Below are 26,975 nucleotides of genomic sequence, written 5' to 3'. Positions count from 1 at the left end.
GCTACTTTGCAGAAAGGGGGACATCATCTACTCAAGTACCCCCTCTTGTTGTCTACTTCAACTCTTTAAAGTCAGAAACATAAACTACTATTAAAATCAGAATAAAGATAATTCTTCCCTGTATGCTATATTCTTGAAATTAATTACAAGTCATCTTAGTAGTCATTTTAATATAAAAGCCAAAGTAAAAGAGTCTACTGATGAATGGATAAAGAAGAGATTATTTATATACAATGGAATATTACTCGGCCGTCAAAAAGAATGAAATCTTGCCATTTGCAATGATGTGGATGGAGCCAGAATGTATTTTGCTAAGTGAAATAAGTCAAATCCAAGAAAGACAAATGCCATATGATTCCACCCATATGTGAAATTTAAGAAACAAAACAGATGAACGGCGGGGGGGGGGGGCGGTGAGAAAGAAGAGAGGGAAACAAACCACAAGAGACTTTAACAACAGAGAACAAACTGAGGGTTGATGGAGGGAGGTGGGTGGCAGATGGGCTGTGGGTGATGGGTAGTAAGTAGGTCACTTGTGATGAGCACTGGGTGCTGTTTGTAAGTGATGAATCGCTGAATTCTAAACCTGAAACCAATATTGCATGATATGTTAACTAAATTAAAAAAAATTAAAAGTAAAAGAGTCTAGTTAATTCATCTGAGCAGTTATCTTAAAAATACACATTTACAAATAAGAAAAGGAAACAAAATGTTTCCAGAATATAATTCTATCCTGATATACATAAACACAGGTCCTCAATGGTAGACAAGATTGCTATTGTCATTACTATATTCATGTATAATCTTTTACCAAAATCCCTTGGCAACTTAGGAAGAATTTGTGAAAAGTAACTTTCAATGGTGCATCATTTTAACATTAATGCAATATTATAAATGGTTTCTAAATCTTGATTTCTTAGCTCTTTTCTACCTTGAAAGCCTAACATTAAGCCACAGCAATCTGAGAAACAAAACAAAACAGGACCCAGGGAATAAATTCCACACAGGCAGCAAATAGGTTTTAATTCTTGCTGTCTGTTGTCTCTGAAATACGTTTGAAAGTCAATACGTTTAAAACGCCTTTAATGTCAGTTAAAAGGATAACACCAATGAAACCCTTCACAGAAGTGTAAGATCAACAACTGATTTAAAATGGCACCTGGAAAAACGTGTAGCCTTTCAGTGTGGAAATGCCTGATCTTGCAACAGCACCAGAGACTGCACTCCTTTGACATAAATAAGAGTCTATGGTAGTAGACAGACTTAAGGTGAGTAGGTTCCTACCAGCTTTAAATTCTGCAACAGAAAAAAAAAAAAAAAAAAAAAACGAAATAAAAAAAAAAAAACCCCACTAGATATAGTTTGCCCTGATGTTGTTGTTCATTCTTATCCCGTTGTAATTATAACTGTGTTACTTGATTATCATATGCTCCCTAAAATTTAACTCCTTTCTCCAGCCACCTACACCTAAGGTTTATACTTTCTTTTTAGGGTGTCATTTTCTGAACCGAATGGACGTGTTGCCACAGTGAAGAAAACACCCTCACAGCCTTCAGTGATCCTATACCCTAGTCCTTACTGGCCGTGACTACTGTAGTTCTAAATGGATAACTATTCTAAGTGCCTGAGAAAACTGTTTACAGCTTAGCAGTTTTATGGAACAATGTAATCAAGAACATGATAACCATACTCCTTGTATAAAACACACAGACATTTATAGACACAATCAGATCCGAAGTCACACACTTCACTACATTTTCTATCACAACACCTTTGCCTATTCATCTTTCTGCCACCACATCCATCTACATGGCTGCTGAAAGGTCCACAGCTTCCCCTGTTTCTTCTTCTTTTGTTCCAGTCCCTTCACTTACTTTCTCATCCTCCATCTCTGTTTCAACTTTTTCTCCTGTCTCACCTGGAAAAGTAACCAAAGGAGATATTAAGATACTCTCATTTATCATTGACAATAAAGCACCTCACAGCTGACTTCCAGTGGGGCAGTTTCTGCTCTTTAGGTCAAATTAGTACATTTCTCTGATGGTATCTAGAAAGGCAACTGCCCTGGGGCACCTTCAGCTCAGGTCATGATCTCACAGTTCATGAGTTTGAGCCCTGCGTCAGGCTCTGTGCTGACAGCTCTGAGCCTGGAGCCTACTTCAGATTCTGTGTCTCCCTCTCTCTCTCTGCCCCTCCCTTGCTCTCTCTCTCTCTCTCTCTCTCAAAAATAAATAAAACATCTTTAAAAATGTAACCCTTGAGGGGCGCCTGGGTGGCGCAGTCGGTTAAGCGTCCGACTTCAGCCAGGTCACGATCTCGCGGTCCGTGAGTTCGAGCCCCGCGTCAGGCTCTGGGCTGATGGCTCAGAGCCTGGAGCCTGTTTCGGATTCTGTGTCTCCCTCTCTCTGCCCCTCCCCCGCTCATGCTCTGTCTCTCTCTGTCCCAAAAATGAATAAACGTTGAAAAAAAAAATTAAAAAAAAAAAATTTAAAAAAAAAATGTAACCCTTGGAAAAAAAAAAAAAAAGGAAAGGCAATTGCCCTGATTCTCTCAGATCCTCTGAATGGCTGATGTCACTTAACATCTCCTATCTTGGCATCCTCCTACATAAAATCAGGCTACAGAATTACCCAAGAAATGACAGCAGAACATACTATAAATGAAAAGTTCCATTTAGGGGCGCCTGGGTAGCTCAGTTGGTTAAGCGTCCAACTTCGGCTCAGGTCATGATCTCAATGGCTCATGAGTCGGAGCCCCACATCAGGCTCTGTGCTGACAGCTCAGAGCCTGGAACCTGCTTCAGATTCTGTCTCTGTCTCTGTCTCTCTCTCTCTGCCCCTCTGTGTGCATGTTCTCACTCTCTCAAATAAAAATAAACATTTTTAAAAAGTGTTTTAAAAACGTTCCATTTATATCTAAATGAAAAGGTGGTCTAGGCATGCCCAGAAACCTAGGGCCATTATGGTGTTTAAAGAAAACAATTGTTAAAATTTAAAGACTGCAAACATTTAGGTGGCTCAGTCGGGTAAGCATCTAACTTTGGCTCAGGTCATGATCTTATGGTTCATGAGTTCGAGTCCCATGTCAGGCTCTGTGCTGACAGCTTAGAGCCTGGAGCCTGCTTCAGATTCTGTGTCTCCCTCTCTCTCTCTGCCCCTCCCTTGCTGGTACTCTGTCTCTTTTTCTCTCTCTCTCAAAAACAAACATTAAAAAAAGAGATAAAAAAAAAAAAGATTGCAAATATTTAAAAGTCTGGACGTTGTAGATACAAATCTGTCTCCCTAAGAAATCAGAATGGGCCACACTGACCCCCATGCTCATGGATGGAACCAAGAAGCGGTGCCTCTTTTGCTAGGACGGTGCTCCTGTTCACCACGGTCCCCAGGGCTCCCCATGCCATAACATGTGCCCCTCGCTTCACTCACGGTCATTATCCTAGGCCCTAACGACTTGAGTTTGCTAACCTTAGTGCAACAAGTACATCTCCCCTGTTTTCCCTGGAGCACTTTTCTACACCTTCATTAAAGCACTTACCTCGACAGATTGTGGTAACTTGTTTCCATTCTGCCTTCTTCCCGCTAGCCTATGAGCACCGTGAGGACAGGGCCTATCTCCTATACCCCTAGAACTTGGCATATGATTAGCACTCAAAAACTTCTGGGGTAATAAATGAATCAAGAAACAGACAGATGTGTGTTTTATTTAATTATACTGTAGTATGAAGCTAAAATTTACCAAAATGTAAACCATGTCCCAGAAGAAATGTTATTTTTAAATTATAATTCTAATAAAGAACAGTATGAATACCCTTTGTTTTACGCTGGTGAGGTACATTTTAAAAACACATTTTACCAAGACATAATACATTTTCTCCAGTCTTCCCAGAAAGACAAGAGGACTATATGAGGACACAAGCAGACTGACAGTAATTTTCTAAGGATAAGATTGGCAAAGATGAAAACTATAGTCTAAGATCCATTATGTGGGTATTCTTTCATTAGAAGCTTAATTCCCCCACTAACCACCTATTCACCTTTACTTTGGATCCTCGTACCCTCCATGGGGCCTGATGAAAAGCGAACTCGGAAAAACTCAGAAATTTTAACATGTTGCCTTCAACATCCAAGTGTATTCAACAATGAAACTCCAGGTTAAAAATTTCAGACACGGACTATGGTTTCGAAAATTTTTGCTAGAAAGCTAAGAGCTTGTTTTTCAGGTATGGAAGTCTTTTTGGTTTGGGTAAAATGAAGTTCAAACCCCTGAAATAGAGATCCCCAGGGATGATCTCTTATGTAGCACATCTAAACAACCCTGAATTTCGGACAACATCACTTTTACCTTCAATGTGTTGGTCCTCTTCATTAGTGTGAATTTTCCTGACCGTTTCCATATTAGCTCCTGTTTCTAGAATTCCCACTGGATGCTCTGTGCTTCCAACTATCCCTTCAGGTTGAATCTGCTCCATGTTTCCTAGACCTTCAGGAGTTTTATGGAGCAAATCATTGTTTACAGCTGTTTCCACAAACTGACTTTCCTCCAATACTTCTGGTGTTTCATTCTCTTTGGGAATTGTTTCTAGAAGTTGGAATTGCTCATCTTTTATCACTGTTTCTTGAAGTTGCCGCTCTCCAGCTGTTTCCACAAACTGGCTTCCTTCCAATGTTTCTGGAGATTCACTCTCTTTGGGAATTGTTTCTAGAAGTTGGGATTGCTCATCTTTTCCCAGTGTTTCTTGAAGTTTCTGCTCTCCAGCCATTTCCACAAACTGACCCCCTTCCAATCCTTCTGGAGATTCATTCTCCTTGGGAACTGTTTTTGGGAGCTGGGTCTGTTCACCCTTTCCCATTGCTTCTTGAGGTTGTGGTTCTCTAGCTGCTTCCAGAGGAGGAACTTTCTCCTCTGTTCCTAGAGGTTTCATCTCTGTGGCAGTTTGTGGATTCTCAGTACCTTCCACTGCTCCAGGAGAGTCCCTCTCTCCTGTGATCCTCGACGGCTGATACGTGGTATCTCTTCCTACAGATTCAGTCTCAGCATTTCCTTTTAAAGACTGAGCCTCTGTCACTGCTTCCGTGTCATTCTTCTCTCCTGCCCCGGGAGTATCATCTTTGACATGCGGCTGAAGTGGCTCAGATTCCCTGGGTCCTTCTAAAGGCTGAGCGTCTTCTGTAGGTCCTGGTGGGTCTGTACTATCGTCTGCCAGGGGCTGTTCCCGGAGGGATTTAACACCATTAGCTGTAGACGCTGCTGAAATCTTGAGCTTCTCTAACGGAGGCGGACTTTCCTTTTGTACCTTGCCGTAAAGAGTAGATGATTCTTTTCCCGGAGTATGTGGTTTGGGTTGGGCAAAGCAGGACTCGCTTTCTTCTATGATTGAAAAATAGATATGCAAAGTTACTTTTTGAATCTTCACTTGAAAAAGAAAAAATACAAATTTTTGGTTAGTTTCTATCCTCAGAAAATATATCACAATCAAGTAGTAGATTTAAGGGGCCCCGGGGTGGCTCAGTCGGCTAAGCATCCCACTTCGGCTCAGGTCATGATCTCACCATTCGTGAGTTTGAGCCCCACGTTGGGCTCTGTGCTGACAGCTCAGAGCCTGGAGCCTGCTTCAGATTCTGTGTCTCCCTCGCTCTCTGACCCTCCCCTGCTCGTGCTCTGTCTCTCTCTCTCTCTCTCTCTCTCTCTCCCTCTCTCTCAAAAATAAATAAACATAAAAAAAAAAAAAAGAAGTAGATTTAAGAGAGTCCAGTGGTGGGGCGCCTGGGTAGCTCTATCGGTTAAGCGTCCGACTCTGGAAGAGTCTGACTCTTGATTTCTGCTCAGGTCATGGTCTCAGGGTGTGTGAAACTGAGTCCCGCATTTGGCTCTGCACTGACAGTGTGGAGCCTGCTTTGGATTCTCTCTCTCCCTCCCTCTCTCTCTCTCTGCCCTTCTCCCCCCCCCCTCAAATAAGTAAACTTAGAGAGAGAGTCCTGTGTAGAGTTGAGTAAAGAGAGGCCATACCATGACCTAAACATTCCCCAAGTCAAACTTCTTTACTGTGTTCAGCTCTAACACGTCCCCCAAAACTACAATATTTTCTTGTTTGCTCCTTAGACACCTTCCCATATTCTCAATAAGCACATTTCACTTTGCTTTTTCTCATGTTCTTTCTCCTTTTCACTCTTAGCCTTAGTAGAAGATTTCAGTGTGTGGTGTTGGGCTGCTACAGAGGTCTTACTTTTTCCCAAAGCAGAATGGGCCTCAGTGGAAGGAAAGGGCCCCATGACGGAGAAGCTCCACTCGGTAAAGATCAAGATGTCTGGGAAGGAAAGTGGCAGGGACAGTTTAACCTGTGTTTCATTTCATCTGGGGGGCAGAAATCAAGAAAGAGTTGGGAACCATGCATTGTAATTCTGGCTCTTCCCCCAGCTGTGTGACCTTGGGGACCTAGCTCCTAATTGTCACATCTGTAAAATGGCAGTGAATCTCTCTCTCCCCCCATCTCAAGGCTGCACGAGGCATCAACATTAAAGGAGGAACACAAAAGTGCCCTAGACAGCTAAGCAACTTGGCAACATGATTATACTCTTTGACCCAGTAATCCTCCTTCTGGAAATTTATCCTAAAAGTACAAATGTCAGGAAAATATATATATTTTTGATATATATATATATATCATCTCAGTATTCTTCACAATAGCAAAAATTAAAAAACAACTTAAAAGTCTAATAAGTTGGGGAAAAGATAAATATTCTGCTGGATGGAATATTACTATACCATGAAAAAGATGGTTATGAAGACGATATGTTAATATAAGAAAATATTTATGGGGCACCTGGGTGGCTCAGTCAGTTGAGCATCCAATTGTTGGTTTCACCTCAGGTCACGATCTTGTGGTTTCGTGGGTTCGAGCCCCACGTGTGGCTCAGCACTGACAGCACGGAGCCTGCTTGGATTCTCTCTCTCTCCCTCTCTCTCTCTCTCTGCCCCTCCCCTTCTCACACTATCTCTGTTTCTCTCAAAATAAATATATAAAACTTAAAAAATATATTTATGATATAATAAGTTAAAATATTGGCACACACAGTTGGGTTAATCAAACGAAATGATGCATATAAAATGTGTATTGGCACAAGGTCTTGCGTGCACTTAAGTGCTCAGTAAGTTAGCTACCAATTTCACATATAGTATGAGTATAGCAATGTCAATGATTGGAAGGGAAAGGGGGCGGAAGAAAAAGTAAATCACAAATAGATGGTGAAAACACTGAGAGAAAATAAACCAACATGTTAAAAGGGACCTCTAGGTGATATACTTCTACCCTTTTTTCCCCCCAAAGATTGTTTTTCTTTTCTTCTCTTTTTAAATCTTTTTTCCCTGGGGCACGTGGGTGGCTCTGCTGGTTCAACATCAACTTCAGCTCAGGTCATGATCTCACGATTTGTGGGTTCGAGCCCCATGTCTGGTCTGTGCCGAGAGCTCAGAGCCTGGAGTCTGTTTCAGATTCTGTCTCATTCTTTCTCTGCCCCTGCCCCACTTGTGCTCTGTCTCTCTCTGTCTCTCAAAAATAAATAAATGTAAAAAAAATTGTTTTAATATTTTTCCCTAAGTTACTCCTCACCCCAGTTACATATGCATACATCTATACTGAATATCGCTTATCTAATGTAAAATGCACAACTAATACTCAGATCTCCTCTCCCATTTCCCCTTCCCTAGGGGAAAATATTTTAATTCTTTTAGCTGTCTGAAGGGATATTTTTCTTCTATATCTCTAAGCAAATTGCTACTTCACGATTTTTCAGTTTGGGCTTTTCAGTGAACTCCCACTATGGAAAATAAAGGCTTCGGTTCCTTCTCCTCCTACCTCTATCACCACACCCTCTCCCATTACACACTAACATTTCCTTTCAATTCACCAACTATATATCAGCAATCATTTAACATAGTAATCATGTTGTAATTTGGGTAAATCAACATTCAAGTGCATGTCCATAGAATGAGTATGTCTGCTAGGAAGAACTGAGCCAAACAGTAAGCTCTTACTTTGCGTAAATTTCTTTTTGTATTTCCCTGAAATAATAATTGTCATTGTCTTCACTTCCTTAGTTTATGTGTTGTCATTAATTCAACTCACTGCCAATTGTTTCTCTCCTTAATACATGTGTTCACACTAAATCATTTCCCACCCGGCCTCTGGGGCTGGGTGGGAAGCCCTGGGTGGAGAGTAATTCAAGCTGAGGCTTGGAGAAGCAGAGTTTGGGAAGGATGTGGGGAGACTCAGGGCCCTGGCTGTGGGCCCCCCAAGGGTCATATGTCAGAATAGGGAGAAGGGCTATCCTTCGCCTCTCCCTCAGGCTTCATCATGAAGGTTTTCAAATTAATAGCACTTAAGGCAACTTAATAAAAGTGATTTCTCAGGCCTACAAAATAATTCATTATGACAAGACGATTCATTCAGATCACACGAAGGATGTTCTGGTGAGGGCTGTCTAAGGAAATTAACAAGGAAATGTGTTAGTATACTAATCACAGATGTCTGCCAAATTATATTTTCTGGTAAAATAGTTATTACGGTGATTAGTACTGTCAGTTAAGTGACATGAATGACTTTCATCCAACTGTGCCAGCTGTGGGTGCATTCTAAAGGCATCATTCTTCTAGAGCAGAAAGCCATGGGGGGGAATGTGTCAACACACCCAAACCAAAGTCACTCAATTCTATATTTTGAAAAACATATTATGCTATCAGACTAAGTCAAGTTTTCTTCTCCAAAAACAAAAGTTTTATAAAAAGTTATTTTCCATGAATAGTGTCACAAATACTCAAGTGTTCTATCAATTTTTGCCATAACTAGAACATTTATGCCCATGATCACAGTATCAATTTTCATTCTTAGGTACTTTTCCTAATCTTATTGATATACTTGAAGTAGGCAAATGCCCTTGACATATAATATTTTTATAATATAACCTGAAAATAGTCAGCCAAACTGGGAAATATTACAGAAGAATGTCACTGTCTCTAATATTTTTCTAAGGTAGCTCAAAGGAGATAAAACGTCTTAAAAATGATCACCAAATCTTGGGGCACCTGGGTGGCTCAGTTGCTTAAGCCATCTGACTCTTGGTTTTGGTTCAGGTCATGATCTCGCGGTTCGTGAGTTCGAGCTCTGCATCAGGCTCCATGCTGGCGGCACAGAGCCTGCTTGTGATTCTCTATCTGCCCCTCCCCTGTTCTCTCTCTCTCTCAAAATAAGTCAGTAAACTTTTACAAATAAATAAATAAAATGATCACCAAAACTTTTTTTTTTTTTTTTAATCACCAAATCTTAACTATAGAGAACAAAACTGAGGATTACTGGAGGGAAGGTGGATGGGGGATGGGCTAGATGGGTGATGGGTACTAAGGAGGGCAGTTTTGTGATGAGCACTGGGTGTTGTATGAAAGCGATGAATCACTCAGTTCTACACCTGAAACTATAATATTGCACTCTGTGTTAACTAACTGGAATTTAAATAAAAACTTGAGGAAAAAAATTAAAAATAAATAAAATAATCACCAAAAAAAAAAATAATAAAAGAGAAAAGTTTAGTGACACCACATTCATTTTGTATTTATATTAATTAACTGCATTCTGCTTGAATTTTGAAAGGAATGTATTTTGGAGGTAATAGTTCTTTTTTTTTTAATTTCTCCTTTGTTTTTTAATGTTTATTTACTTATTTTTGAGAGAGAGAGAGAGAGAATAAGGGAGGGGCAGAGAGAGGGAGAGAGAGAGTAAGAATCCAAAGCAGGCTCCAGGCTCTGACCTGTCAGCACAGAGCCTGACATGGGGCTTGAACCCATGAACTGTGAGATCATGACGTGAGGTGAAGTTGGACGCTTAACCAAATGAGCCACCCAGGTGCCCCTGGAGTAATAGTTCTTACCTAATAGCCCCAAAGTTCTTTTTTCCTATGTGAGAGAAAAGCACAATCTGTTCTAAAAGGCAGGGCAGAGATCGTATGACCTTGAAGACAACACCCATAATGTGGGGGGTTCGAGTCCTGACTCCTGTACTCACTAGCCTGATTAAGCCTTTTTTGTGCCTCAGTTTCACCACCTGTAAAATGGGAACAGTATCGGCAGAGTCGTTGTGAGGACTCCATGCATCACATTGCTAGTGGAAAGCACCGGCACAGTGACCGGCACCACTGAGTGACAGTCCATGCTAGCCGTCACCGGTATCATACCTCACTTGATGGCCCTAGAAAGGAAGACATTATGGTGGGCAAACAGACATGTAAGGTAATTTCATTCATTCTAGTATCGGTACCTTTCTCTAAGCTTATTCAGAAAAAAAGAGATCGAAGTAAAAAACTGAAAAGGTTGGAAAATAAATGGTAATTTCAAACCGCCTCTCAGAGAATACAGCAATGAAGTCTACAGTTGCCACAAACACTTCCTCTCAGGCCCCAGACTGCATATCCTTCAGAATGTTTTTATCCCCAGCCACTGAGGGAAGTAGGATTTTTGGATCTGTTTGACCTTCCTCCTCTTCAGCTGGAACAGTACATTCCAGAGTGTTCTGATGTTGGATGTGAATCTTGATTTCAACGTTTATTCAACTGTACAATCTAGACAAGCTCCTAACCTCTCTAGACCTCAGCTTCCTTATCTGTAAAATGGGAATATGAGAGCTGCCTTTCAGGCCTCTTTGGAGAATTGACTGAGGTGATAATATGCATATTCCCCAATATGGTGTGTGATGTGAGAAGGTACTCAGTAAACTGGGGGGAGCAGCATACAGCTACGCAGGTGCAGGTTTCTCACTGCACAGGGCATTCTGCTGAGAGGGAGAGAAAGAGAGAGAGAGAGAGAAAGAGAGAGAGAGAGAGAGAGAGAGAGAGAGCGCTCAACTCCAGCCTCTGTGCACCTGCAGGCTGCAAGGCTGCATGTGTCAGGGGCGGGGAGGGCATCTTTTTCTAATTTCACAAAGGTCCTGTGTGGTCTAGTGGTGGCCCCTGTCAAATAAATTACAGCTAACTGAGCAACAGACAGAATGAACGTCAACATTAAAGAGCTTGGATAAATAGTCCCCTAAACACTATAAAACTGTCAATGTTGACCTACAGAATTGTGTCGTTACCACGGTAAGTTTTAAAATGTGATTACTGATTGGGGTGTCTGGGTGGCTCAGTCAGTTGGGCGTCCGACTTCAGCTCAGGTCATGAGTTCAAGCCCCGCGTCAGGCTCTGTGCTGAGAGCTCAGAGCCTGGAGCCTGCTTTGGATTCTGTGTCTCCCTCTCTGCCCCTCCCCTGCTCATGCTCTGTCTCTCTCTGTCTCAAAAATAAGATAAAAACATTAAAAAAAATTTTTTAATGTGATTATTGATCAATAATGTGATAGTATTCATAATGTCAGGCAGGACTTGACTGGCATTAATAAAGTCCACCGGCAGCTTTTTATAAATAAATCTCTTTCATTCTGTTTGTTGGCTTTGATTTCACTTATTCACTGAATTCAAGTATTCGAGTGCCTAATATGCCTCTTCTGAGCTGAGCAGTTTACAACGGTTGACAAGGAAGATCTGGTCCCTGCCATCCTTAAGTTTATTGCCAGAAAAAAAAAAAAAAGTTTACTGTCTGCATGGAGATTCAAATAATGGCTACCTCCCTCACTAAGTACGACTTAGTACCTATGCCTTACCTCTCACCCAAGAATCTCCACATGCTCTGTCTGCGTGGTTTTGTGAATCCCAGATATACCTCCTTGAGGTAGAAGAAGGTACTACATCATTTCTTCTAGCACTCTAACTTGAAGCAGTAAGATTTTTTGGTCCACACACAGAAGACATTCTGTGCCTAATCTGTATTACTATATAATAAATATTGTGGAGAGATGCATTGTTTCCACATCCAAAGTTGTTTAAAGATGTGTCTGTTTTCTGAACCCTACATTTTATCAAATCATACACTGCTCTGGGCCTAATCCTTTGGTGCTCATTATCTCTCTTGATTCTGTTGTAAGTTGATCCATGCACAAATTTGTTGTGACAGCTGAACTAACAGAACCCTGGTTGTAAGCACCGTTGTGATAGGCACACAAAGAAGTTAAATACTAGGCAACATTACAGAAGGGATTAGAACTAGAGCTAACATACCTGAAATTCACATTACAATGGAAGCTTTTCAACTCCGTTCATTACCCTAATCAGAAATGAAAAGTTTCTACCCAGCGAGGAGAAAAACTTGAGGTCAATATTTCCTATCCCATGGCTATGACCCATCAGACATCCCAGAGACCTCACTGGTTTGTCTGCTGGGTTTCTAGAGAATCAATGAGAATAGTGGGGTGGGGGGTGGGGGCTCCCTGGTATTTTCCCTTGCTGCCACCATTTCTTGGTTCCTGCAGCTTTTGGGCTTTGGGAACCCAGATGCCACATGAGTCGGCCCCAAGGGAAGAGTCTACTCATCTTCTTTCCCATTTTCTTTCTTTGTTTTCTCCTCACTTTCATCCTATCATTTATCCAACAAACATTTGTGGAGCTACTAGTGGAGCTATTCTAGATGTGTCTGTGCTCTTCCCTCACTAAAGTATGTAAAAACACTTTCCTCGCGGGCCGTGGCACAAATGCTAAGCCCCAAGGGCGTGTTCTGTCAGTCAGTAGATGTTGGCAGGGCATTCATGTTGAAGAGAGATGAACTTAAGCAATACCCCATATAACTGAAGTGTGAAACCATCAGGCAAAAAAAATCCTAGAGACGGTAAATAAAAATCGGAAAAGCCATATTTTTTTAAAATAATTTTTTAAATGTTATTTATTTATTTTGAGAGAAAGAGCATGGGCAGGGAAGGGGCAGAGAGAATCCCAAGCATGCTCAGCACTGTCAGTGCAGAGCCCAATGTGGGGCTTGAACTCACGAACCATGAGATCATGACCTGAGCCAAAATCAAGAGTTGGATGCCTGACCAACTGAGCCCCACCCAGGCACCCATGAAGCTTCTTTTTTTTTTTTTTAATGTTTATTTATTTTTGAGAGAGAGAGAGCACGTGAGCAACGAAGGGACAGAGGGAGAGGGAGACAGAGGATTTGTCAACACAGCCTGATGCAGGGCTCGAACCCATGAACAGTGAGATCGTGACCTGAGCTAAAGTCCGATGCTTAACTGACTGAGCCACCAGGCACCCTGAACAAGCCATCTTTTTCAATAGAACTACCTCGTTTGATATATTTAAACTTAGTTTTGACCATCACAAAGTAAATTTGATAAAATCTGAAGGTAAACCTAATGTAGAAATTTAACTATAAAGAAACAAGAACATGTAGTTGGAGAAACACTTCTGGAACACTTGATGAGCATACATGGAGATGTAGGGTCTGAAGAGGGGAAAGGCTGATATCTAAAAGCTACAGAGCCAAGTAATGACAAATAGTTACCTCCTTCAGAAAAGATTTTCCAATTTCATTTTATTTCTTTTAGACTCCTAGAAAATAGACTCTTACTTGAAAGAAGCTGTTGCAGAAAACATCACTTTTGAAATTATCAACAGTATTCACCACTAAAAAAAGACAGCTTCATTGACTGATGGTCATTACTGGCACACGGGGAGCCAACATTTGGGCAGAAATCGAGTCTACAAAATCAAAGGCATCTCGATGAGCAAGGACAAGGAGGGAGAAAGTGAAGATCATGTCTCTAATAGGCATAAGTTGCGACACTTCACCAACCTGAACAGGCCTTGTGGCTGATGTTTATTGAGGCATTTTGCCTAGAGCTTTTTGTGGATTATCTTACTCAATCTTCCTAAAAACTCCACAAGGTAAGTCGGTTAAGCATCCGACTTCAGCCCAGGTCATGATCTCACAGTTCATGGATTCGAGTCCCAGGTCAGGCTCTGTGCTGACAACTCAGTCTGGATGGATCCTGCTTCAGATTCTGTGTCTCTCTTTCTGCTCCTCCCCTGCTCTCTCTCTCTCTCTCTCTCTCTCTCTCTCAAAGATAAATAAACATTAAAATTTTTTTTTTAAATTTAACTATAAGATTTCAGTAAGACTAGAGTATAAAACAAAAATCTACATTCACCCTTCTTCAAGCTTCAGAATCTTAGAAAAGCTTAGGAGGGAGTAATAAGTCACACTGAGAACTTGTACCCTTGATATGATGTGATGTGAAGGACACTTTACCTCTGTGGTCTTCCTCCCAAAACCCACAAGCCTAGGAGCATCATAAGAAAAGCCACAGATAAATCCCAGTTGAGGGATGGTCCTCAAAATACCTGACCAGTACTCAAAACTGTCAAGGTCATCGAAAACAAGTCTGAGAAACTGTCACAGTCAAGAGGGGCCTAAGGAAACACAACAACTAACTGTAGTGTGGAATCCTGAATGGGACTCTAGAACAGAAATAGGACATTAGAGAAAAACTGAGGAAATCTGAATAAAGCATGGACTTTGGTAAATAATAATGTATCAGTGGGGCGCCTGGGTGGCTCAGTCGGTTAAGTGTCCAACTTCAGCTCAGGTCACCATCTCATGGTTTGTGAGTTCGAGCCCTGCATCGGGTTCTGTGCTGACAGCTCAGAGCCTGAAGCCTGTTTCAAATTCTGTCTCTCTCTCTCTCTCTCTTTGCCCCTCCCCCACTTGTGCTCTGTTTCTCTGTCTCAAAAATAAATAAAAACCTTAAAACAATTTTTTAAAATAATAATGTATCAGCATTGGTTCATTCATTGTGACAAGCCTGCCCTGCTCATGCAAGATGTTAGTAATGAGGGAAAGTGGGTATGGGGTCTATGAGAACTCTCTGCACTACTTTCATGAATTTTCTGTAAATCTAAAACTTTTCTAAAATAAAAGTTTTTTTTTAATATAGCAGCAAAAGTACAAGAGCATGTAACCTAGCAATATAACATCTGATAGCTTTAGAAAAACCATTTCATAAACTTGGATCATTCCCATTCCACTTTTATGATTTTTTGCTATTTTTGTACCACTTGTGCTACTACTAACTTAATAGTTTTTTTAAAGACAATTTTTTAAAGATTTTTTCAAATGCTTATTTATTTTTGAGAGAGAGAAAGAGATAGAGAATGAGCCGAGGAGGGGCAGAGAGAGAGGGAGAATCTGAAGCAGGCTCCAGGCTCTGAGCTGTCAGCACAGAGCCTGACGCAGGGCTCGAACCCACAAACTGTGAGATCATGACCTGAAGTCGTACACTTAACCGACTGAGCCACCCAGGTGCCCTTATTACTAACTTAATATTTTTAACAGTTCCTTTCCTTTTACAAATTTACCAAAACGAAAATGTCAGGAAATCAACAAACTCGAGGATTTAGAACTTGATCTTGAGGAAAAAAACAAAACTTGATCTTGGAAAAGCAATACAAAAAAAATTGAGATTTACTAAAATTGATGTTAATGACAGGCAATTTGTATTGAGGACTTACTAGGCAATATTCTAGGTGGGGGTCAGCAATTTTTTTTTCTGTAAAGGGACAGACAGTAAATGTTTTCAGCTTTGCTGGTTTGGGGTCATTATTGCAACTACTCAACTCTGTCACCATGGTAAGAAAGCAGTCAAATGACATGTAAATGAATAGACATAATTGTGTTCCTATAAAACTTCATTTATGAAAACAAGTGGTGGGCTGGATTTGGCCAGCAGGCAAGTTTGTCAATCCCTATTCTAAGCACTATTGAGGCTACCTCTAAGTGCTTTGTATGTATCAACTGATTTTATTCCTTAGAACAAGTCTATGAAATAGGTACTATTGTTAATTCCGTTTTACAGATGAAGTCACTGAGGCACAAGGAGATTGAGTGGCTCAAAGTTATACCACTAATAAGTTATCATGAACCAGGATTTGAAGCCAGTCTAACTCCAGACCCACATTCTTAATCAGCACTCTATACTGTCTCCCATATGTTGAAATTTACACACACACACACAAACACACTCACATGTTCAAATCCTCTCATAACCATCTAGTCTATAGAGGCTACTACTCTACTGCAAAGGAAAAGGAAATTAGCCAAAAGAAACTATGTGGTTCCTATCAGTCTTAGGAAAATGGAAACGGTAAGAATAGCCCCCCTCCCCAAAATCAACTAAAGGGAAAAGGAGAAAGAGTTCCTTATCGCTATCAATAACAGCAAGGTCCCTCCCTGCCCAGCTGCCTTAAGGGCTGGGAGAAATGCTGGCACACTGAAACTCATTCTCACAGGCTGGGGGGCTCTGATACATGCAACACAGGGACAAATATATTTCTGTCACCATCAACAGAACTAGAGGAGCATTTAGGTGGGCAAGGCTGAGAACGTAACAACAACAGATCAATCAGGGCTGTCTGCAAAGCGTGGAATGTTCTCATCTTGCAGGGACCCTTTAAGAGGAAGTTTTAAAGGCAAGCCTCTGAAGAAAACATTTTCACTCAGTGTAAGGAAAAATATATTACAGACTTGAGAAAGTATTGTCACCACACGGGAAAATCCTGATGAGGGGAACAGACTATTAATTGATAGTCAAAAACAAACAAACAAACAAACAAAAAAACCTTGGTTTGATGCTACATCCAAGGAAGTGGATGTCAAGGACACTTCTTTTAGTGGAGAGGAGACAGGTCCATCACTGAGAGAGGGGGGTCTGGGAAAGGGGGTACCTAGGGGCGAGGCAAAAGGAATAGCTACAAAGAAGCCAGGAAATGCTAGGGGTTCAGGTCATAGAGAAGGCTTGTTGAGTGGCCTCTTGAACATGAGTCATTTCCATCTTTGGCTTATGAGGTCATGTTCATTTTATATCTACCTTGGATGGTGTTAATTGGTGCTATTTTGATGTCCGCTTTGTCATGTTCTACAGTGTTCTACAGTGTCGTGGCTACAGAGTACATTGTTTATAAATGAAATGTGAGTTTTGGTGACCCTACAGTAGATCGATAGGGCAAGGGTGCCATTTTGCTGTCTACGGATGCTTCTTGATCTTCTTGCATCTTGACTTTTCTACTTAATGTACATTTGGACACTCCATTTATCTAAACTAGCCTGATATAATGTGCTCATCTCAAGCAAGTTTTCAGAGCCATACAGATTTGAATGTCAAGCAGTGTTCAGTATGAATGAAGAACACGTTATTGGGTCTTGAGTTCTTTTGTCTCATTAGAGAAGCCAGGACAGAGGAGCAGCCATAAGGAACTGTTGAGTATGTAGTCTTGAGAAAAGAGGGTCATCCCTCCTAGGTGTGGGACTCCAGCCACCCAGTCACCACAGCCCAGCCCAGTTATCCTGGGGACCCACAGATCCTTGGGCCCTTCCATGGGGAAGAAAGCGATGTCAGCTGAAGTTGCCCCTACAACACAGGCTGCCCTTTCTTTTCCTTGCCTTTTTCCAATGACCACTCCTCGTTTCTGAGCACACTGGCATCGCCTGGCCTATTTCGTTTACCTTCATAAAGTAATTCCCATGGGTGTTTAGCTGTTTAACACAATGTGGTTTTTCTTTTCAATCTTAATCCTTAAAGGGCAAACCTCTGACACCCTTGAATATATACAAAAGAATGAACTCCAGAACCTGACGTAAACTCCCAAGGAGGGGTTCAAAGAACGTGAACAACAGCAACATCCCTGGGAACGTAAAGAGGCTTCTTTTTGTTTTTAACGTTTATTTATTTTTGAGAGAGAGAGAGAGAGAAAATGAATGAGTGGGGGAGGGGCAGAAAGAGAGGGAGACACAGAATCCGAAGCAGGCTCCAGGCTCTGGGCTGTCAGCACAGAGCCTGATACAGGGCTTGAACCCATGAACTGCGAGATCATGACCTGAGCTGAAGTTGGACGGTTAACTGACTGAGCCACCCAGGCACCCCTGTAAAGAAGCTTCTGAGGTCATTTTGATACTTCCCAGACATTAACACTCACCTGGAGAGCTATATTCTGGTATTTTGCTTAAAAAAATTACCTAGAACTACATGCAGTTAAACACACCAGCTTTTGAAGCCTGGCCAAGTTTGATGCTTTTATCAGTTTTGGTGAGCCTTTCAGTAACCCCCCACAAGTGTTAGGTTTTTATTTTAAACTTGATGTTATAAAACATTAACACAGAAGTGAACCTGTGGATAACACATGGGACATGTGGCAACCTTACAGGAACATGATTTAAAAGAACACAATAAAGCTTTGTTTTGCTGTGTTGACCTTCTCCTGCCTGATTAGGAGACCCTCTTCACAACCTATTCTCTTCCCAAGCCCACCTCAACCAATGTTTCCTTCCAGTTTCTGTTATTACCTGGGTCCTGATTCCTACTCTCCCTCTGCCTCTTTTTTATTTTTTAAATCATTTACTGTCAAGTTAGCTAACCATACAACGTATACAGTGTGCCCTTGGCTTTGAGAGTAGATTCCCATGATTCATTGCTTACACACAACAGCCAGTGCTCATCCTAGCAAGTGCCCCCCTCAATGCCCATCACCCATTTTCCCTTCTCCCCCACCCCTGCCATCAACCCTCAGTTGTTCTCTGTATTTAAGAGTCTCTTATGGTTTGCCTCCCTGTTTGAAACTATTTTTTCCTTTCCCTTTCCCCAACGTCTTCTGTTCAGTTTCTCAAGATCCACATAGGAGTGAAAACATATGATATCTGTCTTTCTCTGACTGGCTTATTTCACTTCGCATAATACCCTCCAGTTCCATCCACATTGTTGCAAATGGCAAGATTTAATTCTTTCTCATTGCTGAGCAGGATTCCATTGTATCTACAAACCACATCTTCTTTATCTATTCATCAGTTGATGGACATTTGGGTTCTTTCCATCATTTGGCTGTTGTTGAAATCCCTGTGCTTTTCTAAATAGGACTTCTCATTCCCCTGAGTCCCCATCTCTGTCAATCCATCCATTCTCCCATCCACCCACCAAACAAATATGGATTGTGTTTTTCCTACAGGGAAGGCCATACAATGAGTTATCGCAGAAGTGGACTAGACTCCAGATGGAACTGGACTGTGAAAAGAGTAGTGGCTTCTGAGTCACACACACTGGGCTTCAGCCCTATCACTTGCTAGCTCTGAGATCTCGGACAAGCTATTTATCCTCATGAAGCTGTAGTTTCCTAGCTGCATTTGGTGATACAGATGTTTGCTTCAGAAGGCTCTTGTGGAGATTAAATGAGATCATAGTCCAAAGTATCTGAACCAAGTGGAGCTCCTGCCTTGTCTCCTGACTTCTCCACACCCATGTTTTGATGTGGCTGCACTAATCTTGAAAGTCCTTCAATTTTATAAGAAACTTACTGAAATGTTTCAAAAAAAATTTTTTTTGTAATGTTATCTTTGAGAGAGAGAGACAGAGAAGAGTGTGAGCAGGGGAGGGGCAGAGACAGAGAAGGAGACACAGAATCCAAAGCAGGCTCCAGGCTCTGAGATGTCAGCACAGAGCCCGATGTAGGGCTCAGACTCACGAACAGCCAGATCATGACCTGAGCCGAAATTGGAGGCTCAACCGACTAAGCCACCCAGGCGCCCCTTTTATTTTTTAGTTTTCTTTAAATGTTTATTTATTTTTGAGAGACAGTGTGTGTGTGTGTGTGTGTGTGTGTGTGTGTGTGTGAGAGAGAGAGAGAGAGAGAGAGAGAGAGCAAGGGAGGGGCAGAGAGAGAGAGAGAGTACTATACTGTTGAGGAGAGTGTAAACTGGTACAAGTCTTATGGAAGGCATTTAGGCAGATATCCATCAAAATCATAAATGCACATACCCTTTAATCCAATAATGCCACTTCTGGGAAATTGTTCTACAGCTGTGCTTGAACACATTCAAAATGATGCATATATAAAGGAATTCACTGCAGCCTTGTTTGCACTAGAAAAAATTGGAAGCAAACCAAATGCCTATCAATAGGGGACTGGTTAAACAAATCACACGATGGATTATTAAGCAAGGATAAAAAAGGAGAAAGACGTTCTCTGTATATCAAGATAGAAAGATGTCCGTCTTGTTAGGTGAAAAGAACAAGGTGAAGAACGGTGGGTATAATACATTTCATAATGAAGATGAGAGAGGGAAACAATATTTACAATGTATAAGGAAACTTTAGAAAAATTTAAAAAACCCCACCTAATAAAAGTATTTACCCATGGGTGTGATTGGAACTAAGTAGCTGGTGCAAACAGGACCGGAGGTATACTTTTCACAGCATGCATTTTTCAACCGTTTGCAAATTTTTGAACCACTCAAGCAATTCCCTCTTTGTTAAAAAGTTTACTTATTTAATTTTTGAGAGAGAAAGAGCAGAGCAGAGAGAGACAGGGAATCCCAAGGAGGCTCTGTACTGTCAGCGCAGAGCCTGACATGGGGCTTGAACCCATAAACTGTGAGATCCAGACCTGAGCCAAAATCTAGGCCTGGACGCCCAATCTTTTGAGCCACCCAGGCGCCCCCATGTATGCAATTCTTATGTTCCATTTTAATTAGCTGTATGTAATAACCACCCTACCACAAAAACTTGCCAAACATCCTCTGTGTGCCAGGCTCTAGAGGGGACACAAAGACATACAAGACTTGGTTCCTACTTCTAGCATTTTCAAGAAAGAAACCCCATTTATATAACATCTGCATGCACGGAAAGTCCATTAAAATGAGTTTTGGGGCACCTGGGTGGCTCAGTTGGTTAAGTGTCCGACTTCAGCTCAGGTCATGATCTCACGGTTCGTGAGTTCGAGCTACGCTTCCGGCTCTGTGCTGACAGCTCAGAGCCTGGAGCCTGGTTCGGATTCTGTGTCTCCCTCTCTTTCTACCCCTTGCCCACTCACACTCTGTCTCTCTCTCTCTCTCAAAAATAAACATTAAAAAAAAATTTTTAATGAGTTTTAATCTTGATGTTTATTCTTCAATTACAAAGAAAAAATGTCTGCTTAGGACTGAAATGTCACTATGTGAAAATATTGGTTGAAGGTGAAGGTATCTCCACAGAACAAAGAACAATTCACATAACAGCATGAAATTCAAGCCTCATTCTATTGCCTAGGTAACATGGACTCCAAGCAGCTAGCAAGAGTTCAGGTGAGAATAAACAAATGATTATAGCTGTCAGTGAAAATGTACACATTAACCTAGCAATGAATTTGTCAGTAATTACCATCTATTTACTTTGTCAATGCTGGTGCTTAAGCTGTAAGGTCTCAGGAAGAAAGTCTGCCAGAAACGGGTGGCGATTTATATTAGGAAAGAGAAAAGCAATAATTGTGCATGTACACAGAAGGCTGGCAGGGAGGAAGGTTCGGATACAAAGACCTAGACACCTGTGGGTCCATTAGTCCGTGAAATCAACAAAACCTTTGTGTTCAGATTCCATCAGATCCTCGGGGCTCTGAAAAGAACAGCAATTGTGAACAGAATATTGCCCTAATAATTAGAATTTGCTTCCACAAACATAAGAAATTCCACTCAATCTGTCTAATAGTCCTTCTGGAAAGAAAAGCCACTTTCCTCGCACATTTTAAGGCATTGAGTAAAAATGTATGCGTACCATGTACCAGGCCCTGCTCTACACTTTGAGTAGCACTGGGTAGTTAGTTGACTATCCACCTTTGTCCTGATCCCTCCACACTTCTTTCCCTAGTCAGTCATCTGGTGTCTGGTGGGTCAGAACAAATGCATCTGTGTGATCGGTAGAACGGATTTTCCTATTCAGCCTAACAGCAACCTAACCAAGTAGCTGCTATCTGATTTAAACTTAAGCCCAGAAAATAAACAGCTTCATATTTTAATGCTCTAGGATTTTAGAGCTATAAGAGATCTCAGAGGTAACCTACTCCAACCCATTATTTAATGATTCTTTTACTGCATCATGTACAACAGTTCTTAAGCCAGTTACAGAAAATTAAGTTGGGCAGAACTGTTAGATTAGTTTAAATCTAAATCTAAACAGTTTAGATTTATTTTTTTTTTTAACGTTTATTTATTTTTGGGACAGAGAGAGACAGAGCATGAATGGGGGAGGGGCAGAGAGAGAGGGAGACACAGAATCGGAAACAGGCTCCAGGCTCCGAGCCATCAGCCCAGAGCCTGACGCGGGGCTCGAACTCACGGACCGCGAGATCGTGACCTGGCTGAAGTCGGACGCCCAACCGACTGCGCCACCCAGGCGCCCCAACAAATCCAGTTTACAGGCTAGTTCATATATTTTAACATCAACCCATAGGGCTTTAAGGTTGATATTGTGATGGGTGCCTGGGTGGCTCAGTCGATTAAGCATCCGACTTTGGCACAGGTCATGATCTCCTGGTTCATGAGTTCAAGCGCTACATCTGGCTATTTGCTGTCAACGCAGAGCCCACTTTGGATCCTCTGTCTCCCCCTGTCTGCTCCTCCCGCATGCCTTCTCTCTCTCTCAAAAAGTAAATAAACATTAAAAAAAATTTTTTAAAGGTTGGTACTGTAAATTTAAAGAATCTCTGGTGTGATAGGAAGATTATCTGTACCTCTGTGGGAGGACACTGGTAGTTTCTCTACATCTATGTACATCTAAGGTTAGGGGCACCTGGGTGGCTCAGTCCATTGACTGACTCCAGCTCTTGGGTTCAGCTCAGGTCATGATCTCATGGTTCATGGGTTTGAGCCCCACATTGGGCTCTGCGCTGGCAGTATGGAGCCTGCTTGGGATTCTCTCTTCCTCCCTCTCTCTCTGCCCCTTCCCTGCTCTCTCTCTCTCTCAAAATAAATAAATAAACATTTAAAAAAAACTCTAGGGTTAAACAAATGTCCCCCAAATATTTATAGTTTGTAGTTGGAAGTAATATATATAAGCTTCATATTTTACCAACTTATCTAGGGGTAAACAAATATGTATTAAAATATGTATATTATATATTAATATCCAATAAATTTGTAAGTTATATATCACATCTGTATAATATATTACAATACATATCTTATTTAGGGATTATAATATTGTGATTATATTATTAAATTTATTAAATTATAATGCTCTATTACATTTTATTGTATTTCTTTTGTTGTTTGCATAGTGGATGAACACACCTCTAATGGGGATCCAGAGTGATCTGAAATTTAAATCAGATTTAAATCGGGGTGCCCAGGTGGGTCAGTCAGTTAAGTATCTGACTTCCGTCAGGTCATGATCTCACTGTTGGCGAGTTCAAGCCCCATTTCAGGCTCTGTGAGGACAGCTAGGAGCCTGGAGCCTGCTTTGGATTCTGTGTCTCCCTCTCTCTCTGCCCCTTCCCTGCTCACACGCTGTCTGTCTCTCTCTCTCTCTCTCTCTCTCTCTCTCTCTCTCAAAAATAAATAAACATTAAAAAACATAAAAAAATAAAATAAATCAGATTTAAATCTAGTTATCACAGGTGGTTTAAAGAGAAAGAAGTCAAGCTCTGGAATCAGAGTACCTGAATTCAAAGCCCAGCTCTGACTTTTAAGAGTAGATAATTTGCCCAAGGTCACAGGGCTCCTTATGTGTGAAATGGAGATGATCATAATACTTAGTCATAGTATTGTCTTAAAGATTAAATGAAGTAGTTCATTCAACAACCATGCGCCAAATATTGTTAGGCACCAGGGGTACAGTGAGTAAATGCATATACAGGACATTTAATAAACTTGGATTTTTTCATCTAAAAGCTCATACCCACAGACTTAGGATTATATATAGGATTTAAAGAAGTTTTGAGCTGTAGAACAGGAATGAATTATTTATTGAGCCTCCAAGATCATGGATCAGCATTGAAATGCTGATGAACAAACAATAGTATCCAATTACAAGAGAGTATTGTGTGATTGGGCATCAAAAGCAAAATGCACCTGTTGACTGATTTAATACGTGCATTGAGCAGTTTATGTAGCGTATTAATTAATTTTCAATGCACTGAAACTGGTTGTCAGGCGTTTAAATATTTCTTTCAGAACAACATCTGTGAAAACTTAGAACAATGATGAAAGCATGAATAAAAAATGAAAAGGTGTGACTTATGTAGACAGTTATTAATACTGGTGATAAAGTGTTGTTTTTTTTTTTAAAACGTTGTTCATTATTTTTTGAGAGGATTAAAAACCCTTTCCCCCTATTAGATACTTTTGCCCTTCCCTAAGAGTAACATTCCCCTCAGTCATGTTTTTATATAAAAAAAACTATGATGATTTAGTTCTCTGCTTTTTAAATCAGTATGTTACTCCTAGGATATCTGGGACCATGGAGGGGGATGAGAAAAACCAAATATGGTGTACCTTTCCTGAAGCATCAATTTTCCTCAATTTTTCATATTGAAACCAACAAGGATTTATCATGGAGCAGGATGCAAAATCCACCTGACTTCATAAAATAAAATGAAACGTTAAAGAAATTTCTCCTTGTACTAGCCTCTAATTAATCAATTAACTAACTTTTTGCACTGGCCTCTTGAGAGCATATTTGGGGTACAGAGGCTTTCTTTTCTTTAGGAGAAAGGTCAGCAACTATTGTACACAAGGAATGGATATTTCTTCACTTTGCATTGTCAGAGACAAAGGGTTTGGAATCACACTTAAACATGGCTTTAATTACTTTGCTTATTTCTAAACTTTTTATTGCTGTTATCTACTGAAATTAAAAATAAATTATCACACACCCGAAAATGAATTCAACGCAACATACTTCTAACTAGGACACGGTGTCTCAACTCTGAAACAGCATTCACGAAAACCCTGTGCTACTACAAAATCAGAGAGAAAGTCATTTCTGTGTTATTGGAATAACACAAGATGCTAAAAGAAGACCTGTGGAAAAGAATGAACTTGAGTGCAAATTTTCCCCTACAGTTAGCCTTGAATATGACTGCAAACTAATTTGAAGGAATTTACTTAACCTTCGAAGCTTTATCCAAAACGTCAGCCATTCAGAATCTAAGAAGTGCTTATAAAACCCATTCTCTAGTTCATTAATCTGCTTACTCTTTTCACAGGATTTACCACGGTCAGAAACGTATCTTAATCATTCGTTTAACTTGTTTGTTGCCTGTCTCTTCTATCCCTGACCCTCAAAAGTAGGGTCACTTGTATCTCCAGCATCTAGCCAGGCACTTGGCTATCTCATAATAGACGCTCAAAATATATTTGTTGAATTTCGGTGATGACCACTTTATATGGCACGCATATTCGTCAAGAAACACTGAAGCGAAGGGCAGGGGAAGTGTATCTGACCTCTTCAAAAGTGCAGGATCCTACTTGATGGAGTGAATGTCCATCTGTGCTCTCCGCATCCGTTACCATCTCTGATGCTGAAATGCTGACGGAAGGGCAAGGTCTTGGTAGAAAAACGGGGATCACGTTTCTCCTTAGGACCAGAAACTAATGGTTCCCAGGGAATTTGCAGCTTTATATGATCTGAAAGTTCGTACTTTTAGGAGATTAAATAGCACTTCTTGTAAGGGCAGGAAATTACTCATCTGTTTAAGGGAACCCCCGGCCAAGCGCGGTAGGGGTTTAACGCCACCTCCCCGCTCGCCCCGCGGATAACCCCGGGCCCGGCCCTCGGCCTCCCGCGTCCGGCAGCGCGCGCGGCTGGGGCGCACCGGGACCTCCACGCCGAAGCTCCAGCACCCGCGCTCCGGGGTTCGGGAGGGAGGGGCGCTCTGCCCTGGGTTCCACTCCCGTCCTCAGCGAGCAGCCTGCCCCCTGCCGGGCGGGTCGCACCTTTCGGAACCCTAGGGAGCAAGGCGACCCCGAGGCCCGGGCGGGGGTGGAGCCGGGTCCCCTGCTCACCGCTGCGGAGCCTGTTGCCGTCGCCGGCCTTGTTGAGCGCGCTGCTGGAGCAGCCCATCGCGGGCAGAAGGGCGGCCTTGTGGGTGAGCGCAGCCACCTGTCCCAGCCTGGCGCGAGCGTCGGCCAGGAGCTCGGATCCCGCGCAAACTGCACCGGCGGCGCAGAAGCTTCTCCGGCGGCTGGCCCGGCTCTGGCGGGTGCAGAGCGCAAGCGCACAGCGGAGCGCCGGGGTGCCGGGCGCACCTGCGAGGGAAGGTTGCCGCCGGGAGGTGGAAGGGGCCAGGGGGCCGGGCAGGCGGGAACGAGGAAGCAGAAGACAGGAACAGGGAGCCCGGTTGGCAGGAGGTGGAGGGTGGGGTCAAGGAGGAGAGGAAAAAAGACTCAGAGAGGCATAGGGAGGATGCCCCGGAGAGAACGAAGGACTGGGAGGGCTCATCTGAATCATCACTAAATAGCTGGGGAGGTGGGAGGAGGCGATTGTGGCCCGTGGCTATTGATTGGTAGACCAGCTTTGGATGGCAGATCTGTTCTTACATAACAGCAGTTGTGTTACCACAAGGAAGTTTGCTGTTAACACTATTTAATCCACCTCATATTCAACGTTGGCCAATTGTCCAATCCAGGACCACACATTACATTTAGTTGTCATGCCTCTTTAGTTTGCTTTAATGTTTATTTATTTCTGAGAGAGAGAGACAGAGTGTGAGCAGGGGAAGGGCAGGGAGAGAGGAAGACACAGAATCTGAAGCAGGCTCCAGGCCCTGAGCTGTCAGCACAGAGCCGACGTGGGGCTCGAACCCATGAACCGTGAGATCATGAACTGAGCTGAAGTCAGACGCTTGACGGGCTGAGTCACCCAGGTGCCCCTAGTTTGCTTTAATCTGATGTAGTTTCCCAGACTTTGTCTTTCATGACCTTGACATTTTTTAAGAGAACAGGCCATTTATTTTGTAGAATATTTCTCAATTTGGATTTGTCTGATGTTTCCTTATGACTGTTTTCAGGCAATGCAGTTTGGGCTGGAATACAAGATGTTATGTTGTAACATAGGCACATGATGTCCCCTTGCTGGTGATGTTAACTTTGATTAGTTAGGGTAGTGTTTGCCAGGTTTGCCGCCAAAAAGTTACGATTTTACTCTTCATAATTTATGGGGAAAGACTTTAAGACTAATACCCTGTATCTCATCAAACTTTTATCTGCTACTGTTAGCATACATTAACATTCCTGCTGGGATCAGTTATTACTATGATGGCTATCAAATGGTGATT

The 26,975-nt window shown here is 41.8% G+C and overlaps 1 protein-coding gene across 1 annotated transcript; it reads right to left on the bottom strand.

Annotated features, from left to right (window-relative positions):
- Positions 1–537: 537 nt before the first annotated feature.
- ERICH5 (glutamate rich 5) lies at positions 538–26,396 on the bottom strand. The gene is made up of 3 exons (XM_019822935.3): positions 25,705–26,396; positions 4,342–5,367; positions 538–1,918 (listed from the first exon to the last, which is right to left on the bottom strand). The coding sequence occupies exons 1-3, from the start codon at positions 25,760–25,762 to the stop codon at positions 1,806–1,808; spliced, it is 1,197 nt and encodes a 398-aa protein (XP_019678494.1). The 5' UTR covers positions 25,763–26,396; the 3' UTR covers positions 538–1,805.
- Between the last annotated feature and the right edge of the window lie 579 nt (positions 26,397–26,975).

The sequence above is a fragment of the Felis catus genome, chromosome F2, assembly GCF_018350175.1.
Source record: "Felis catus isolate Fca126 chromosome F2, F.catus_Fca126_mat1.0, whole genome shotgun sequence".
Lineage (NCBI taxonomy): Eukaryota > Metazoa > Chordata > Mammalia > Carnivora > Felidae > Felis > Felis catus.
This window is presented reverse-complemented; position numbering and strand designations above follow the sequence as displayed.